The following is a 15,486-nucleotide window of genomic DNA, read 5'->3' as shown; positions in this document are numbered from 1 at the left end:
AAATACGGTATTTAGTATAAGGAAGTACAAGTTCAATGCTGTTGTCACCAATTTGGGGGAAGCCCCGCCCCCAGAACTCACAGCGACCAAAACGATAACAAGCCAGGAGGAAAGTTAGATTTCTATGTGCTAAAAAACTAAAATCCAGGTAACTGGTGGAAGGATTTGGGACTGGAGACGTATCAGAGGAGAAACTCCCTGATGCAGCAGATGAACAATGAAGGACAACAAAGCGTGTCCGACTTTACCTGCTTTCTGTCAGCACCTTTAACCCTCTCCATGGCAACCTGCCCTGCCTCGGTGTTTGTCAACCGAAAAACTGACCAATCAGACCAGGAGTTTCCTCCAGGATGGAGGCGGCCCAGCAAGCTGCTCAGGGTGTGGAGCTGCTGATAAGACCGGGACTGAAGTCCAACCTGAGGGAGTGGAGTATCGACTGCTCTGACACGGCAGGAAACACAACCCAGTTCAGACTGGGGAGCTCCCAGCAGCGAGGGCCCAGTCCCTGTCCCCAGGAGGAAGAGGAGGGAAGGTCTTCATCTGGAAACAGGAGACGAGTTCTCCAGGTTTCATTTCAAAGCTTTTATATTCTGGTGTTAAATCAACTTTTAGCCAGTGGAGCCTCGTGTCAGTAGGATGGAAGTCCAGGGGTCAGAGGTCAGCTCTGGTTGAAGAAAACACCTCAAAGTATTCACACCCCATCATGCATCTAAATATAACCCAGTCAATAAACTTCAGCAACCACAGTCCAGATGCTTTGGTTCTAGAGACCAACCAGCATCCTGGAGTCTGGACCGACAGGACGGCCCTGATCAGAGCAGGAGAATCAGGGGTGAGAGACGCTGATGACGTTTGCTTGCTCTGCTCCAAACCACCAACATGGGGAAGATGCACATCAACCGCACACCCCACAGTGAAGCATGGTGGTGGCAGTGTCATGCTGTTCTTCGGCAAAGGAAGGATGGAACACAACAAGGTTCTACTGTGTCTCGTTTTAATGTGAAACAGGTCCAGGCGTGTGGATGCTTTTATTTTGACAGTAGACAGACTGGAGATCGTAGCAGTGGGTCGGTTCGGTACTGACCGTGTTCTGAGGCGGAGGCGTTTCTGGGAGTGCTGGTTTGGACAGGTTGACGTCGCTGTAGTCGGGTGGCGGCAGCAGGACAGGCTCGTAGTCTTCATCGCCCTCCTCTTCCTCCTGCAGGCTGGCGGTGCTCAGGCTGCTGCTACAGAGGAACAACACGTCAGCAGAGAAGCTCTGACTCCGCCCCCTGACCTGCAGCCATGTCTCCATACCTGCTGGACGTGCCCTGGTCGGCGTAGGGCCGGCAGTATGATGAGGGGAACCAGCCGCGTCTGGACACACACACACACACACACACACACACACACACCAGATGAGTGCTGCCATCAGGTCTGATCTGCAGTCAGAATGTCATTTGGAGAAACCGTCGGCTCATCAGACGGTTCAGAGTCTAAGGACCTCCAGCACAAAGAGCATCTTAACGAGACGACTGAGGCGGCACAGAAACTGCAGGAAACGAGTTGAAGCACGTGGAGGAACCAGAACCAGTTGCTCCTCCTGGACCTGCAGCTGATGAAGCTCCACTAAAGGCCTCGGAGAGGAAGAGAGGGAAACATACCAGGCATACTTTCTACCCTGCTGCATCACAACAGAAAGATTTCAACCCGTCCGTCCAGCTGAGCCTCTGAGTCACCGCCTCCGCTGCCGGGAACTGAAGCTTTCCTCCTGGGGGGCGTGGCCTCTGAGCAGCCAGTGACCCGCGCATGGTTGGAACCCAACAGAACCGGTTCTGACCAGCTTGCTGTGGTTCTGTCTGAGGCCACTGGGTCCACCACTTTGACAACTGAAGCTGGTTCTGATACCCAGATGCAGGAGGTTCGGATCCATCCAGCAGAACCTGTCCAGGAGTCACACTAAGCAAGGAACTGCAAGTTCCGAGTTCTGCCTTGTGGGAACCGAATCTGGCCCGGTTCCTACAGATCTGGCCCATAGGAACCGGATCTGGATGTGGTGACAGGGACTGGATTGCATCGGACTGAGCTGGACAGAATTTTGACTGAACTCTAGATACCAGGATCCGGACCGGACCAGATCTGTGCTGACCTGGGCTAGTCCAGAACTAGGCATCAACGGGTACCCAGCATACACCAACCAGAACCTCCTGCGGTCCTGTTGGACCCTGACCACTCACTGCTGCGTCCGGTCCAGCTCTCCGTACAGCCAGCCGTCCTTCTCCTGGTGGATGAGCAGCGTGATGACATCACCATGGTCGAAGCTGAGCAGCGTGTCGTCGTTGCCCGCCGTGTGGGGGAAGATGGTCTTGACCCGGGACTTGGTCCCCCCACTGAGACCGGAGGACATGGACATGGACCTGGACCTGGACAGGTCTCCCAGGCTGCCCTGCTCTGGAGGACAAAGGGACATTCAGGAGGACTTCCTGGCTGGGACGGCGCAGCGTTCTGGACAGGCGTGTCTCTGGTGGTACCTGAGCTGAGGTCCGAAGGCGGGCTCAGAGGGGTTCTGGGCTCAGGGTTGAACATGTTGGCCAGTGGGCTGATCTTCAGCGGCGGCGCCGGAGGCGGAGTCAGTGGGCTCACGTGGTTCTGAGGAACAACAAGGAAACTCAGATGAGCGTCTCAGGTCCAGAACCTCATAAATCAGACAAGTTCTTATCAGAACCATAAGTCAGCCAGAACTTCCTCTTTAGCTGGACTTTACCCAGAGCTAGAGAGCAAACACTGTCTCATGTGGACTGAGCAGGAAGTTCCCACACTGCTGGGTTCTGCTCTTTGACCCAAACGACGGACGAAACGTTCTGACCCAGTTCCTACTGATCTAAAGTAACGAGAGCATCTGCAGCATCTGTTCTAGTCAGAAACAGAAACTTAGGATCCTATGAGGCTCCTCAGGTCTTCTGTCAGAACATTTCACTGAGCACAACCAGAACCGGAACCAGCAGGTTCTCACCTTGCTGTGGTGTGTCTGAGCCGACTCCGGGTCGGCGGACAGACCCTGGATCATGGAGGTCACCGTGTCGGGAACCTTGTCCATGTTCCTGCATTTCTCCTGCCAGGTGGGCAGCCTGGTGCTCAGCAGCTCTCTGGCCTGGCGGACAGAAGGACAGAGGGTTAAAGGTCGTGACCCCACTGAGGAAGACGCAGGTCTGCGTCCGGCCTCACCTTGTCGTGGAAGCTGCTGAGCTGAGAGGAAAACATGCAGTGCTTCTCAGCCAGGAACCAGAAGCGCCTCTTCTCCTCCACCAGCGCCTCTCTGCAGCCGTCAGCAATGAACTTCTGCATGTCCATCTGGCGGGACGAGATGGTCTCCAGGTACTGCAGAGACACAGCAGGGGACACGCGCCGGACATGAGGACCTGGATTCACTTCCCAGTGTTTCCTGTGTTGTTGTTTGAATCAGAGAACGTGCCGTCGTCACGCATTTACAGCTCACTCACAGCTGCTGCTTATCAGCCCCATAAACCAGCTGCTCTTTGCTTTTATTGCTCCAGTTATTAGTTTAGTGCCGACAGACACGGAGTGAAAACAGCAGATCAAGGCACTGATGAGGTCAGGAGCTTTGGTGCCTTTCTGCCCCAAACACAAATTAATCATCTCCCTTTCATATTGGTTTGACTGCACCAAAATGTTTTTCTGCTGCGTCTCCTCCATTTTCTCCAGATCGTCATGGTGATCGAGTCTCGCCTCTTGGTTTTCCTTCAAATATCAGAGATGGAGGAGCAGCTCCGATTCAGTGCTGCCTGTCCTCAAGTCGTCCGCCGGTCGATGCATCAGCTGATGAAGCTGCTGGAGAGCTTCAGCTTTCAGCTCCGCCACCAGAGGTCGAAGCTTCTGGGTTCGTTCTGGAGGGAGTGTCGACCAAACGTCGCGTTCAACACGGCCTGTTAGTTGGGTTACAGAGGACTCTGGGACGGCCCAGTCCAAACATGCATGGGGGCCGTTTGTAAAGATACACCATCAAAATCAACAGCAACAAACTGAAGTATAAAACCTGTTATAACAGGAAAAATGGGGTTCATTTTTCAGTCATGTTTTCATCATGTTATTCATTTAAAATATTAGTTTTATGCTAATATTTGGCTCTAAAACAGCTAGATATTTATAAATATCAAAACTGTGACATTTATAAATTAATTCACGTGGTAAAAATGTGAAAAGTCAACATGCAGGAAAACCTCAGAGCTGTGACTCAGCTGTTTGCTATGAGATTCCTGAGATTATCTTGAAGAGGACATTTCTGTTCGTCCCTCATCTGCTGGTAAAGAAATGTTGTTTACCTGAAGCCAAGAGGGCGGGGCTTAAAACCCTCCTGGATGAATAAACAGACTTCAGCAGATTTTATGAAGAACTGAGGGAAATGACAGAAGAGGCTCCAGCAGGTCAAAGATGAGCTGTTGGAGCCGGTTGATCAGGAATAGAAAGTGTTCCAGGCCTCTTCCCCTGAGCTTCATCCATCTCTGAAGTCCGGCCCCTAATCCGCCTCGGCTGGATCCAGTTCAGGAAACGAGCGGACGGACCAGCGAAACATTAACCACCCCAGCAGAGAGAAAAACATTTTCTGTTGTTGTTTCAGGTTCACTGGAGGAGGATGAGGAGAGCTGTGTGAGGAAGAGTTTTTCCTGCCGGAAGGGGTCCGGGAGAAACTTCCCACTTGGAAAACAGGCTTCAGGGTCTTCTCTTCCATTTTCAGCCTTGAACTAGATTTCAAATTCTGAGTAAAACAGGATGGGATGCCATTTTTACCCACTGGTTCTGTTTTTATGACATAACCTGAGAAAGTCCAAAACGTCCAGATTCAAACACATTTAAGAGACTCTTGATTTTTCAGCCAACTTGTTGTTCAGTTCAGAAAATATTGGACAGGTTGGTGGTTCTGATTGTTTCTGGAAGTTCAGACTTTTAGTCAGTGGGACAGAAATTCATCCAAATCACTGATGGCAGGTTTTATTCTTCCTGGAAACATCTCAAGTCAGTCTCTTCCTTTTCCAGATTTTCAGATCATATATTTAGAAAATCAACAGGATTTGCAGCTGTGGCTCATTAAACGCATCATCGACTGGGTTCAACGCTGAACCGACTCCGGTTCATAGAGTAACATCTGGAGAAGGGCGTTGCTACGACGACGCCTTGAGCTGTCCAGAGGGCGGATCCGTCTGGCCCGGCCATCATCCAAACAGAAGCATTCAGCAGAACCTGGAGAAGCAGAGGTCAGAGGTCGGGGCAGAGTGGCGGTCTCACCTCGTTCTCCTTTAGGTCGTACTTGAACGCGTGCTTGGATTGACCTTTCCTCCTGAGCTTCTTCAGGTCAGTCTGGGAGCGGTCCAGAGACTCCTGCTTCTGTTTGTAATCCGTCTGGTAGCGCTTGAAGGTAGCCTGGGGACAGACAGAAGACGGAGACATGAGACATGGACGTCCTTCAGACGGAGGCGCTGAAGTCAAACACTCACAGTCATGTACTTTACGTCCATATCCGTCTTCTTCTCCAGCTCCACGATGATCTCTCTGTGGAACCGCTTGAACTGCAGAGAGAAACGTTCAGATTGTCCATCTCCTCCAAGGATGCAGAGCGCCCCCTAGAGGGAGACGTGCCAACATCTCCACCCAGTAACTCGGTGCCAGTCCAACACAGTAGAAACGTCCTTCTGTTGGACTTGATATCTGGATTCAAATCTAAGATCTACTGATCCAACCAGAGGTTCTGGAAACCGTTGCACAGCTAAACCCAAATATTTAATAATTTATCACTTTGCATTTCTGAAATATGATTTTAAGCTACTTACATTCTCCTCCAGTTCAGTGTGCAGCTTCCAGTGGCTTTCTGCCATTTCCATCAGAACAACACCTGCAAGACAACGTGTCATGTTCAGGTCATCAGGGCGGCTGCTTTCTTCCACAACACGACACTGAAGCTCGTTCTAGCTAACCGCTTTATTATGGTCTGGAGTTGCTGGGGAGGAAGATACTAATAAACCTTTACCACTCTGCAACAAACCAGTTAGTGTTTAAACAATGAGGAGCTACTCAGTCCAACAGAACAGAGAGAAGTTCAGCTGCAGAAAGCATGTCGGTCACAGCGTGTAGAATCACGGCGAGGTAGGAACAGACAAAACGAGCCGCTGAGGAAACCAATCAACCACCAAACCCCTCAACCATGAGAATGAGCAAATAAAATAGAAACAACAAACTGTTCAGAACAAATGGTCAAACTGGGCATGGTGGGGATACTTAATGGGTTTATTGGTTTCAGAGTCCAACCCAGTACGGCATCCAGCCCAACCCGGTTTCATTCACAGCTTAGTTTCTACACAACTTGTTTCAATGTTTGATCATTCATCTGAGGGAAAAGTTCTGGTACCGTTCAGAAACGGGCTTTAGAGCAGAGACAGCAGCACTGGATGGAACCAGTACAAAACCAGACCAGAACCCATCCATCTGGTTCTGTCAGCAGCTAACTCCAGCCTCTTTAATCCAGGTCAGACTATGGATTAATAATCTGACTGGCCTTCTTCCTTTGGCCCGGAACAGCCCCGCCTCTTTGGTTCTGATAAGGGAGCCGGATGGGCTGGGTCAGAACCTGAACTTTGGTCAGAGCCGTCATCACCTGCTGATGGCCATTAAAGATGGCCGCCGCCTCTCTGAGTCAGGACGAGCCGACGGCAGCGGCGGTTTGACTGCCTTCACGATGAGCGGTAACTAGTTACTGTACTCGGTTCCAGTAACTAGTTAATTTACTCGGTTACAGTAAATGGCCTTTTAGAAACAGTTTTACTACAAAGTACTTTACTTTTACTTGAGTAATAATACTCTGAAGTACCGTTACTCTTACTGGAGTAAAACTGTAGCTGAAACAAAAACAGAGTTTTAGAGAGAATCCTGTTTGAACTGCAGCTCAGTGTGTGTGGCCAAAACCGTGGCCACACACACACACACACACACACACACACACACACACACACGTTCTACTAATTTAAGCTTTAATATTGAAAGTGTTCCTTCTGCTTTAATTTATGATCATGCTATTTATTTGTGTTCAAGCTCTCTATTTTAGTCCTTAAAATAAAAAGCTTTGCTCATAACTGATGACATCATTCAGCTGCGGGGGAGATGACCTTTGACCCCAGGCCATCAGAGCTGACCTAATCATCTTTAAATGGTCAGATCCACCATGTTTTCTCCATGAAGGTTAAATTAGTTTCTCCTCCTGTCTTGTTGTCCGTGACGGTTTGGTTCCTGGTTTAGTGGAGGAGCGTCTCCAGCTGATCTGCACAGGAATTTCACACAAACATGGGCGTGGCCTGCAGCAGGTCACCTGACCAGTATGGGTCTGAACCCGGTTCTGATTGGGTCCAAAGAGGCAGAAGCTGCAGCGCGTCTCAGCAGAGAAACATTTGCTGCAGCTGAAGGCGGCCATTGTTCACCGCAGGGTGCAGCTGAGAAACCTGATCCTGATTCATAACAGGAACCTCACTGCAAAACACATGGCAGAGCCGCAGCTCGGCCCAGTACCGGCCCGGTACCAGCACGGCCCCTCTAGTATTCAGTTACTGAAGAGGAGCTTCCAGAACCGCAGTGCCATAGGTCCAGTAGAACCCTGAGCTGCTTCAAGATACTGGTTGCTCTCCAGAACCAGAACCTCAGACTGAAGCTCTGGTTTTATTTGGGGTCGTCCGGGTCATGGGGCTGAACATGCACCCAGCGCTGCGTGGCCTGGTGCCACCAGTGACACAGGAAACAATGGATATATTATTAATGCGCTTTTGGAATGACGGTACTTTATAAATAAGATTGATTGATTGATTGATTGATTGATTGACTGATTGACTGATTGACTGATTGACTGATGCACAGGACCCTAAATCTCTGTTTTCCCTCAAACAGACATGAATCTGGACTCTGGCCACAGATTTATAGATCACTGTTTTCATACTGACTGGTTTTCCCAGGGTCACTGAATCAGCATCATGTTGGGCTGAAAGTTTGAGCTCATTAATGGCGACCCTAGTGACGCCATGGCAACCAGGCCTGAACCAATCAGCTGCACTCACCCAGCTCCCTGGACATGGGCGACACCATGGCATTCTCTCCGATCTTTGACACGGCGTTGAAGTAAGATTTTCCGGCCGTGGTCATGGCTGCAGGAGAAAACCGCCATGAACATCATCATCATCATCTGCCCCAGTGACCTCTGGTGACCCCAGTGACCTGACCTGTGACGGACTTCTCGTAGCTCTTTCCCAGGTTGACGAGGTTCCTCAGGGCTGGGTTGAACTGCTCCATCACATTCTGTGAACCAGAACCAGAAACCAGTTAGTCCCACTGCTGCTGCTTTCCCGGTAAACATCTCTGATCGTTTGAGGAAGAGGAGAGCGAGTCCCCTTGCCGCTCTGGGTGGAGAGCCAGGTCAGAGTCACTTCCTGCAGTTGGTCTATAAATATCGTCATGACGACAATAACCTTCAATCTTTAACTTGACCTCCATGCTGGGAAAACACAAAGTCGTGTCTGTGTATCTTTGTGGGGCCTTTCCATCGACTTCCATTCGTTTTGAAGAGCCAGCCCCCCCGTCACAAACCGAACCCCCGACCCAGGAGCTGCAGTTCCCCTCATGGCACCAGGATGCAGACAGAAACAACATAAAAACCTGGTTCACACACACCTGAAGAGATCAAGGACAGGAAGGACTTTATATGGACAGAGTCCAGTTCCTGGTTCCATCTCTTTCCCAGTTTGACCTTTGACCTCCAGGCTGGTTCCTTCCAGCCAGGACAGATTAATGATGAGTTAATCTAATAATCAAGCTGTGCCTCCTGGTTCCTGATGAAGTGTGAAGCTCTGGTTTAACTGGTTGAGCCTAAAACGACGCAGGACAGGCTGCAGTGTGGAAGCATGCGTCGTATCTTATCTCCTTCATGTAATCTGGATTACGGTTGAACATCATCAGATATTCCAGTTTATTGAACCTGATAACAGAACATGGATTACTCACAAAGATTAGCCAATCAAGATGAGGATTGATCTGTTCACAGCTGGATTAACACATTTCACAAACTTTTACTCTGTCCCTGAAAGATTTCTCTAATCTCATGTTTCACTCCAACAACAACTGAAAAGATAAAGTAATCTGAGTTATTGACAGAGTATGAAATGTGACTCCTGCCTCAGAAATGAATCCATTCTGGCCGACAATAAGCCGTTTGAGCTCATCCATGTTCTGAGAAGAGGCCGAGTCGCCGTTTGGGTCCAGAGGAGCAGAAGCTGGGTTTGCTTCTGCCTCAGGCCGGCTGGGCTCTCATACCTGACACAGGTGGAGGTGAGCTGTGTAAACATCCAGCGCACGAGATAACCCATCAGAAACTGAAGACTCAGTCAGTTCAGCTGAGAACGGCCCGTTTCCCCAGACAGCAGAACCGGTCCGGAACCAGGACGGACCGGACCGGCGGCTACACACCCAGACTTTAATTAAATACCAACTTCAAATTAATCAGTGAAATACACAAACATAGAAACAAGATTTAGATGTTTTATCTCGTTTCAAATCACCAGAAAAAAACAAACATCCAGATGGACTAGAAAGAGCAGCAGGTGAGCAGTCTCACCTGAGACAGTGTTTCTGTCTCAGGTGTTTCTGTCTCGGGTGTTTCTGTCTCGGGTGTTTCTGTCCCAGGTGTTTCTGTCTCAGGTGTTTCTGTCCCGGGTGTTTCTGTCCCAGGTGTTTCTGTCCCGGGTGTTTCTGTCTCGGGTGTTTCTGTCTCGGGTGTTTCTGTCTCAGGTGTTTCTGTCCCAGGTGTGTCTGTCTCACCTTGAACGTGCTCTCCGTCAGCTTGCTCACTCCGTCGGGAGTCCTCGCCATGACGGCAGCTCGTCTCTCTTCCAGGTAGCAGAACTCAGGAAAACCCAAACGTGGTTCCGTAATCCCGGTTTGTCCTCGGTGCCAGTAGAACTCCCAGCGGCTCCAGTCTGGATCTCGGTTCCGAGCTTGAGGCCAGAGACGTTTCGGGACTCAGAGGCGGACCGACTGCTGGGCGGACTGGTCCGGACCGGGACACGGAGGAGGAGGGCGGGCCCTGTGACGTAACGAGGCGTCACTCATTAAAGTCAACAGGTGGGAGAGAAGCGCTTATTAAATGACGAGGTATCGATCAGTGAAATGCTCTGCGGGGCCAGCAGGGGGCGCTGTTTCAATACGACACAAGGTATAAAGCTGTTTTTAAATCATGTTTTTGCTTTTTAAGGCCTAAATGTTTAACTCAGCCACACTGGCGAAGCTGAAGTTGGTTTCCGATTCGGGAAATGGCTAAAGGGCGATTCCACCTAATTTTTCACTACCTTCCGCATCTTTAATTGACTCTAGTTTAAAAACTACAGCACCTAGATTCTTCAAACCTGGACTGGATTATTCTGCTCTAATAGCAGAATATTTAGAACCATGCTTGGGATTTGTGAAACCTTTTTCTGATTTGTGAAACTTTGAGAAAGGTTGATTTCAGACCTTTTTTGGATCTTCATCACATGAGAGCTGCTCCAGGGGTCTGTTAATGAAGTGAAGTTTCACAAATCAGAAAAGGTTTCAGAAATTCCAAACATGGTTTAAAATATTCTGCTATTACAGCAGAATAATCCAGTCCATATTTGAAGAATCTAGGTGTTGTATTTTAGGAACTGGAGCAGTTCTAGTGTGATCCAGATGCAAAAAAGTGGTAAAATCAACCTTTCAAATCAGAAAAGGTTTCAGAAATCCCAAGCATGGTTCTAAATATTCTGCTACTAGAGCAGAATAATCCAGTCCAGGTTTGAAGAGTCTAGGTGTTGTAGTTTTTAAACTAGTTGGTAAAAGATGCAAAAGGTAATGAAAAATTAGGTGGAATTGCCCTTTAGCCATTTCCCGAATCGAAAGCTACAATCGGAAACCAACTTCAGCTTCGTGCCACACTGGAGGAGTTTTGAGGAGGGTAGGGGATAGCTGCAGCATTTATTCTGGCCCATAATTTGATGGTTGGTGCCAGACCTGGCCACGGGGTTCATGGTACCCGACCAGCCCCGGCTCCAGAGGGGTTTAACAGGGGGCATCGGCTTATTTTGGGGGGACAACATGAATCTACGTAGCAATAATAATATTACTCAAGTAAAAGAAAAAGGTACATTGCAGTAAAACTACTGTCATAAGAACCTTTTTTACAAAAAAGTTACTCGAGTGAATGTAACAAGTACTACAACACAGACAACATCAGTAGCCTACAGGCTGCTACTTAACAACTTAAGGTGCTGTATTGGTGTTAGCTAGTCATCTGTTAGCTAACATTAGCTAGTCATCTGTTAGCTAACATTAGCTAATCATCTTTTAGCTAACATTAGCTAATCATCTTTTAGCTAACATTAGCTAGTCATCTTTTAGCTAACATTAGCTAGTCTTCTTTTAGCAAACAGAGAGAGAGTTGGCCACTTTATGGTAAAAACAGCAAACAGCTTCCAGTCCAGGGGGGGGCGCCACAACTGGGTCGGGGGCAGATGGATGTCGATGACATGCATTTTCTGGCAAGGGACATTTGGAGGACCTGATGACCTTCCTCATCTGGCGTCACTATTCATTATGTCACAACAAAGGGTCAGACTGCAAACATTATTCATAAAGAGCCCACTTTACTCAAATCTAACTCTTAAGTAATACACATTCAACAATCTGTGTCAGCTGGGGGTTCCTGGCTGGTGGTACCACTTGTTTATAGGCAGTCTGAAAATGAAAAGATTCAAATGGTCTGGAGTTAGGTACCAGCACCCTCCAGACCCCGACGGGATCAGGGTGTAAAGAAATGGATGGATGGATTTCTCTAAATGAATATTTACAACATCTCATCTAAATGAAACGATGAGATGAATTAAAATACTGAAAGTACTGACATCAACAGTACAAATGTTCAGAGTGGGAGGAGATAAAACTCAGGAAGAGTCGTTTTTTACAGGCTGACATGTTGTTACTTCAGTGGCCTGCAGGGGGCGGCCTGCGGTTGGTGGAGGACAGGAGATGTCATCAAGACCAAAACTCTGTGCTGATTGTTTATAATAATCCCTCATTGATCTTCGATATTGATTATTATTAAATGAGGTTAAAGTAGAGCGTCGAGTCATAGACAGAAAATCTTTGGTTGTGTTTACATTGCAGTGACTGTTGGAAGCAAACTCACTTCAGTAAAATGAGATTTCTTCATCCAGAAGCTGTCCTTCCATATTTCTGCCATTTGATGTGAAAATGTTCATCAGGCTGAGGTAGAGAATCAGAATCATTAAAAGTCTCTCTCTCTCTCTCTCCTCATGCCCGTGACCCGTTAGCTCAGCTAACAGTATTTAAACCCGTCTGGTGCTCACTCTCCTGTTAAACTCAATAATAATCCGTCACTTCCTGGTTTATCCTTTTCACTTTTTGTTCTGGTTTCCAGTTTTGTTCGGCTCTGGCTCCCTGTGATTCTTATAAGTTCTTTGTCATTTTTCCCATTAAAATATTCAACACAATCCCAGTTCCTGCCTCATTTTGGCTCCTCCAGCAAACACATCTGCAGAGTTTGGGAGCTTTAGCAGGGACATGAGGCTTTTATTTCATGAAGTGTGACCCGAACCGAGCATCCTTATTGGGCCGCAGCCAGGCCGCTGGGAAGCGTCCCGATGGCCGCTCGCCCCTCTGGTCTTAGTTTACACGTTTGGATCTCTAAGAGAAAAGCTTGTTTCACTGCTTGTTTTCTGGATTTGACCATTTCTGACCTTAGAAAAGTTCTGGGTCAGCTGTTTGTCACCAGAACCGAAACACAAAGGCCAAACCTTCCACGTGGTCATCATTTGATCTGCTCTTCATGGTTTGCTTGGAAGTTGAATCATTCTCAGAAAACCAACTTTGAGCTTTATAACCGTTAGAAAAACCAAACATCAGCTGAGCGTTCAGCTCTGATTTCTGTTTCAGAGGAAATTATTAGATCAACCTTAATTAACCGTGAGAGAGCGTGACGGAACCAGAACCTCCTTCAAAAGCTGCTGGTGTTTCTGCTGCCTCCTGACTGAACGCATGCTGCCGATTTCAGGCCGATTTCAGGCTTTTATCGCTGGAGCTCAGAGAGCAGCTCCACCCTCACTGCCTCCTGGTCAGAGCGCTGGGCAGTTTGGAGCAGAGCAGCAGCAGAAATGGACAGGTAACACAACTTCTGTGACCTTGAAGCTGTTTTCCTCCCAGAATCCTTTCTGAGCGTTTTGTTCTGCAGAGCGCGTCCTGCGTGGTTCCTGCTGCGCCTCCTGCTGACGGCTGCAGCCCTGACGGAGTCTGCCGGCCCGCTGACGGACCCGGGTACGTCCTCCAGCGGCTCCTCGGCAGACGCCAGCAGTTTGGTTGTTTCTTGACCCTGGAACTCGTTGGTGTGTTTACGGCAGAGCGCGTCGCTGGGAGGCTGGTCTTCTACCAGACGGAGGGCAGCGCCACCTACCTGAGAGACTCGGGAGCGCTGGCCTCAGGGGTTGCCACGGAGACCGTGTTTGAGCTCTTGGATCCTGAGAGGAACTTCAGCTCGGCCGGGTTCAGCTACACCTGGGACCTGGGGAACGGGTACGGCGCGTCCTGTGGCTCCGTTCTGCTCCGTCTCGTGTTTATTGTTGTCTTTGGTGCAGAGAGGTGATCCGGGGAACCGAGCCGGTGGTCCGGTACCGATACTCAGAGTCAGGAAACTACACGCTGCGGCTGAACGTCGGAGGCAACCCGCCGCAGCTCGCTCCTGCTGGAGTCTTCGCGCAGGAGGTCCAAGTGCTCGGTTTGTTAAACTTCATGGTAAATTCACTGACATGAACCGTCTGATGTCCATTTGTCCTGAAAGTTCAGATGGAAACGATAAAATCTGGCTCCAAACCATCAGGAAACTTCAGCTGAAACTTTAATCACTCCTGAATGAAGATCCGCTCACAGGAACATTGTGGCTTTGCATTTTATTGGAATATTTTTAACAGTTAGCTCAGGATGTTAGCATTTCCAAATTAGCTGTATTTATGGGCGTCAGAGTAAAGGGGGGACAGGCCCTCTCTGTTTCTCTTGTGTTTGTGAAGGGGGTGTGAATACTTTAGCAGACAGCTGATGACCCGGTACCAGCTGGGTCCAAACTCTCACAACCCGTCTGGGATTTCACTCCAGATGCGGTCAGGAGCATCCAGTTGGTGGCGCCGTCGGACTACAGCGTGAACCGGAACTCCAGCCTGGACCTGCAGCTGGACGGGAGGTGAGCAGCACCAGAACCTCTCTGCTGGTCGGAACCCGGTTCTGTTTTCTGACCCAGTTCCTTGCTGTGTGTCCAGTCCTCCCATGTGGGTTTGCTGGCGGTTCCTGAGGAACTGCGCCCCGGACCCGGCGGCGGGCTGCACGCTGACCCTGCTGCGTGCCGCCAGCCTGCGGTTGAACCACACCTTCGGCTCGGCCGGCCTGCACTGCCTGGACGTCAGCGCCCGCAACGCCGTGAGCGCGCTGCGGGTGACCTTCAGCCTCAAGGTCACGAGGAACGGTGAGCTCCGACCGCGCCAAGACCATAGAAGAAGAAATGGTCTGCCAGAAATATCTGAGTCTTTAACCAAGAGGAACACAGGCAGAAAAACAATTGATTAATCTGTAGCTTTCATTGGACCGGTCTGAACCGGACCGGTCCCACATGGCGGCCGAAGGATGGGATCCGTTTATCCCTGTGATCCAGAGATTCCGACTTTTTCACCAAAACAAACTCCAGCCTGGAGATCATCGACGTTCCTTCATTTGGTCCCTTAGAAACTTTCCAACATCGTTGTGGAGCTGCTGGGGTTCCTGGATTATTTTTGTTTCAGCTCCAGATTACTGACAATCTCATCTATGGCGGCCTGATCGGCCAATCAGGGGTCAATCATCAAGGGGCTTTATATTTTACCATCAGTAGTGACATCACTGCTGTCGCTGTGAGGTGATGAGACAATGAAACGATGAGATGAAGTGGTGAGGTGATGAAATGGTGAGGTGATGAAATGGTGAGGAGATGAGACGTTCCAGGCTAACATGGCTGTTTGTGCAGATCGTCTCCACCTGCTGTTCATCCTGAGCTGCGCCGCCGTTCTCGCTGCCACCTTCTCCTTCATCCTGGCCATCGCCTGTCGCCCTTGGCAACTAAACAGCTCACAGGTTTGACACACAACCAGCACAACTGGCGGCAGCTGGAGTATCACTCCATTAGCATAGTACACTTACTATACTAATGGTATAATATAGCATTAGCATAGTATATATGCTAATATAAACTAATAGCATATATACTATTAGTATAGTATATATGCTAATGCTATATTATACTATGGTATAATATAGCATGAGGTAGTTTAGGTAGTAATAGTACTTGGTATAGAGTGTTGTGACATAGAATGCTGTACTATTATACAGTACAGGGTAGCATAGTGTAGTAATAGTAAA

The 15,486-nt window shown here is 49.0% G+C and overlaps 2 protein-coding genes across 4 annotated transcripts in view; one reads left to right on the top strand and one right to left on the bottom strand.

Moving 5' to 3' along the window:
- baiap2l1a (BAR/IMD domain containing adaptor protein 2 like 1a) overlaps positions 1 to 10,156 on the bottom strand; it is a 16,943-nt gene extending 6,787 nt beyond the window's left edge. The window contains exons 1-12 of one of the 2 annotated variants that reach the window (XM_015016239.1): positions 9,841 to 10,156; positions 8,250 to 8,325; positions 8,088 to 8,174; positions 5,823 to 5,884; positions 5,490 to 5,561; positions 5,281 to 5,415; positions 3,205 to 3,357; positions 2,993 to 3,130; positions 2,511 to 2,628; positions 2,217 to 2,430; positions 1,297 to 1,356; positions 1,085 to 1,223 (exon numbers count right to left, since the gene is read on the bottom strand). In XM_015016239.1, coding sequence (XP_014871725.1) covers positions 1,085 to 1,223; positions 1,297 to 1,356; positions 2,217 to 2,430; positions 2,511 to 2,628; positions 2,993 to 3,130; positions 3,205 to 3,357; positions 5,281 to 5,415; positions 5,490 to 5,561; positions 5,823 to 5,884; positions 8,088 to 8,174; positions 8,250 to 8,325; positions 9,841 to 9,891 — 1,305 coding nt within the window. In that variant the 5' untranslated portion in view covers positions 9,892 to 10,156. Of the gene's footprint in view, positions 1 to 1,084; positions 1,227 to 1,296; positions 1,357 to 2,216; positions 2,431 to 2,510; positions 2,629 to 2,992; positions 3,131 to 3,204; positions 3,358 to 5,280; positions 5,416 to 5,489; positions 5,562 to 5,822; positions 5,885 to 8,087; positions 8,175 to 8,249; positions 8,326 to 9,840 lie in introns of both variants that reach the window. The other variant, XM_015016238.1, reaches the window with a different exon arrangement.
- A 2,551-nt stretch (positions 10,157 to 12,707) lies between these two features.
- tmem130 (transmembrane protein 130) overlaps positions 12,708 to 15,486 on the top strand; it is a 6,796-nt gene continuing 4,017 nt past the window's right edge. The window contains exons 1-7 of one of the 2 annotated variants that reach the window (XM_015016242.1): positions 12,708 to 13,213; positions 13,283 to 13,365; positions 13,449 to 13,620; positions 13,683 to 13,822; positions 14,197 to 14,281; positions 14,358 to 14,560; positions 15,086 to 15,201. In XM_015016242.1, coding sequence (XP_014871728.1) covers positions 13,206 to 13,213; positions 13,283 to 13,365; positions 13,449 to 13,620; positions 13,683 to 13,822; positions 14,197 to 14,281; positions 14,358 to 14,560; positions 15,086 to 15,201 — 807 coding nt within the window. In that variant the 5' untranslated portion in view covers positions 12,708 to 13,205. The remainder of the gene's footprint in view (positions 13,214 to 13,282; positions 13,366 to 13,448; positions 13,621 to 13,682; positions 13,823 to 14,196; positions 14,282 to 14,357; positions 14,561 to 15,085; positions 15,202 to 15,486) is intronic. The other variant, XM_015016243.1, reaches the window with a different exon arrangement.

Source organism: Poecilia latipinna, unplaced genomic scaffold (assembly GCF_001443285.1).
Source record: "Poecilia latipinna isolate Pla-1442-1.1 unplaced genomic scaffold, P_latipinna-1.0 Scaffold1997, whole genome shotgun sequence".
Lineage (NCBI taxonomy): Eukaryota > Metazoa > Chordata > Actinopteri > Cyprinodontiformes > Poeciliidae > Poecilia > Poecilia latipinna.
Note: the sequence above shows the minus strand (reverse complement) of the source record. Positions and strands in the feature narration are given on the sequence as shown.